Consider the following 2,968-nt stretch of genomic DNA (forward strand, 5'->3'; position numbering starts at 1 on the left):
CACTCTGGTCTCAGCCCACATGCGAGTCTCCTTAGTGGCTCCAGATATGAATGTTTCCCTCCGCACTGGCCTCTGGGGTGTTGGTGCCCACAGCAGAGCCTCCTTGCAGAGGGACTCCAGCCCCCCACCACACACACACACACACACTTTTTTGGAGTCTGTAGGAGCATCCTTGGTGTGAGGTCCTGGGGAGAGCCCACATGTGCCGAGTGCAGCTCACGGGTGTTCTCACACAGGAGGTGCTTGCCCCCGAAACCTCCGAGTTCGAGGAGTGGGAGCCGGAGGGCGCCACCCCGGAGGGCCCAGTGGCGGCCGTCATCCCCACATGGCAAGCACTGACCACGCTCGACCTGAGCCACAACAACATCTCGGAGATCGATGAGTCCGTGGTAAGCCTGCCAGCCCACCAGAGCCCCAAGGGGTCCGTCACGGGCTCCCTGGAGCCTGAGAAAGGAAGTCCAGGCTCAGTGCCTGCGTGACTCTAATTCACATCCAACGGGGCTGTCAGCTCCCAGAACCGGGTCAGGCGTAGTGATGGCGTGCCCCTGCGATACTGCTAGCCATGTGCGAGGGACCTCCAGTGGTGCTTTGGGGCACCGGTCTCGGTTCTCCAGGGTTGAGGTGGCTGGGACCCCTGCTCTGCCCGGGACTCCACTGTTGGTCATTCAGCAGGGAGCTGAGGCTGCGCTCCCATGGGGGCCTGCACACCCCGCCGCTGTGCTGCTGGGGGCAGGTCGGGCCTGGCCTCCATGTGAGGGCTCAGCTCCGGTGCTCGCTCGCTCTCTCTCTCTCTCTCTCTCAGAAACTGATTCCAAAGCTGGAGTTCCTGGACCTGAGCCACAATGGCGTGCAGGCCGTGGACAACCTGCAGGTGACGCCCCGTGGTCTCCTGAGAGGTCACTGCCTGGAGGGGCTTGTTTGGGTCCAGGGGGCTGCCCCGCCTTCTGGTCCCAGATGAGGGGAGGAGGCAGCAGCAGTCCCCCCTAAGGAAGGGGGCGGGGCTGGGTTCTCGCCGTGGGCTTTGCTGCTTCCTTCCAAATGCTTGTCAGAGGAGGACGGGCAGCCGCGCAGAACTGGGGGTAGTAGGTGTGAGGCCCACTCCACATGTGGCGCCCTGCCTTTCTTGGGCACCTTGACCTTTGGCCCTGTTCTCTACACGACACAGCACCTGTACAACCTGGTCCACCTGGACCTGTCCTACAACAAGCTCTGCTCCCTGGAAGGCCTTCACACCAAGCTGGGCAACATCAAGACGCTGAACCTGGCGGGCAACCTGCTGCAGCGCCTGCAGGGGCTGCGCAAGCTCTACTCGCTGGTCCGCCTCGACCTCAGCGACAACCGCGTCGAGCAGGTGCTGTCTGCGGATGGGAGCGGAGTGGGGTGCGGGGGCAGCGCTGTGGACAGGCGGGGGCAGCAGTGCTCGTGGACAGAGCTGTGGTGCTTGTGGACAGGGTGGAGGAAGTGGTGCTTGTGCACAGGGGCCGGGGGAGTGGTGCTCGTGGACAGAGGGGCCAGCGGACAGTGCTCGTGGACAGGGCAGTGGTGCTTATGCCTTGCAGATGGAGGAGGTCCGGAGTGTGGGCTGCCTCCCGTGTCTGGAGTACGTGGTCCTGCTGAACAACCCCCTGAGCATCGTCCCCGACTACCGTACCAAGGTGCTCGCCCAGTTCGGGGAGCGGGCCTCTGAGGTAGGCCATCGGGCGGCTCCTGTTGGTGTCTGTCCTTGTCCTTGGGCCGGGCCTGCCTCTAGCTCTGGTGTCAACGCTGGGACTGTCCGCTGTTAGGCCCTTCCCTGCCCTTCAGTTCTGGGAAGCCCCTGCCCTCCCGTGTCCCGCTGGGCTCTGCAGAGCTTCAGGCCAGGAGGCTCTGCTCTGCCCAGCGGACAGCACAGGCTGACACGTGAGGAGCTGCGCCGACTCTTTAAAAGAGGGCAGCTAATGACACCCATGGAGGGCAGGTGGGCCTGTAAGGTCACACTCCTGGCAGTCTCTGGTGACTGCTCCAAGAGGCCCCTGCCGGGTAAGCCAGCCTGCTCCCTGTCCGACCTGGTTCTTGGCGCATCCATTACCAAACTCCAGGCCACAGACACTGGAAGAGCCCACATGGGCCCTCCTCAACACCGCCACCCAGCTCGGCCTCACTCATCACGTGCCATCCCCGCCCGGCTCGGCCCCAGAAGCTCCCAATCCAGCGACCCTCAGGGACTCTTCCCTCGGCCTTTGCTCCTGCCTCTCCCACTCCCTCATTCCTGTGTCATCCGCCTCATTCCCTGGGCCTTTGCCCTGCTGTTCCCCTACCCCGAAAGCCCTCCCCTTGAGGCCTGCGTGTCCCTGGGAACGTGGTTCCAAGTACTGGCTGTCCTGCAGACCAAACCCTCAGACTCCGCGCTTCTCACGGGCTTACACCCACACCTCAGTAAAGCCCCTGCTGTCCTCTGTCGCCACCCCTGGGCTGAGAGCCGTGTCCGGGCTCCCTATAGGTCTGTCTGGACAACACAGTGACCACAGAGAAGGAGCTGGACACTGTGGAAGTACTGAAAGCAATTCAGAAAGCCAAGGAGGTCAAGTCCAGGCTGAGCAGCTCAGAGAGGAAGGTGGGTCCCTGGGAAGGTGGTCATGGCCACGGAGTCCTGCCTGCACCGCAGGGGCCAGTCCCCTGCCCATGTCCCTGGGAGGTGCCCCAGGGGCCACCGTGAGAGAGCCTGTTCTGTCTGAGCCCCAGCCAGGGGACAGTCGCTTCCAGAACTCTCGTCTGCCCTGGTCACTTGAGCTCTTCTTCTCAGGCCGGCGAGGACTCCCGGCTCTCAGCATCCCCCTGCGTCCAGCCCGGCAGCTCCCCGCCCACCATGGTTCCCACCTTGGCCTCCCTGCCTCAGCCCATCCTCTCCAACCAAGGTAACCGTGGACGTATCTTGTACCAGGACGGAGCGTGTGGTACAACCCCCCCCTGCGGGGGCTGGGGGAAGGGG

At 63.7% G+C, this 2,968-nt stretch overlaps 1 protein-coding gene across 1 annotated transcript in view; it reads left to right on the top strand.

Annotated features, from left to right (window-relative positions):
• The window catches only part of NISCH (nischarin), a 25,043-nt gene that overhangs the window by 11,789 nt on the left and 10,286 nt on the right, over nt 1-2,968 (top strand). Inside the window, exons 8-13 of the mRNA XM_045297416.1 lie at nt 237-389; nt 803-871; nt 1,166-1,351; nt 1,560-1,688; nt 2,480-2,593; nt 2,783-2,894. Of these exons, the coding sequence (XP_045153351.1) occupies nt 237-389; nt 803-871; nt 1,166-1,351; nt 1,560-1,688; nt 2,480-2,593; nt 2,783-2,894 (763 nt within the window). The remainder of the gene's footprint in view (nt 1-236; nt 390-802; nt 872-1,165; nt 1,352-1,559; nt 1,689-2,479; nt 2,594-2,782; nt 2,895-2,968) is intronic.

Source organism: Echinops telfairi, unplaced genomic scaffold (assembly GCF_000313985.2).
Source record: "Echinops telfairi isolate 266 unplaced genomic scaffold, ASM31398v2 ScPeMD7_7420;HRSCAF=8458, whole genome shotgun sequence".
Taxonomy (NCBI): Eukaryota; Metazoa; Chordata; class Mammalia; order Afrosoricida; family Tenrecidae; genus Echinops; species Echinops telfairi.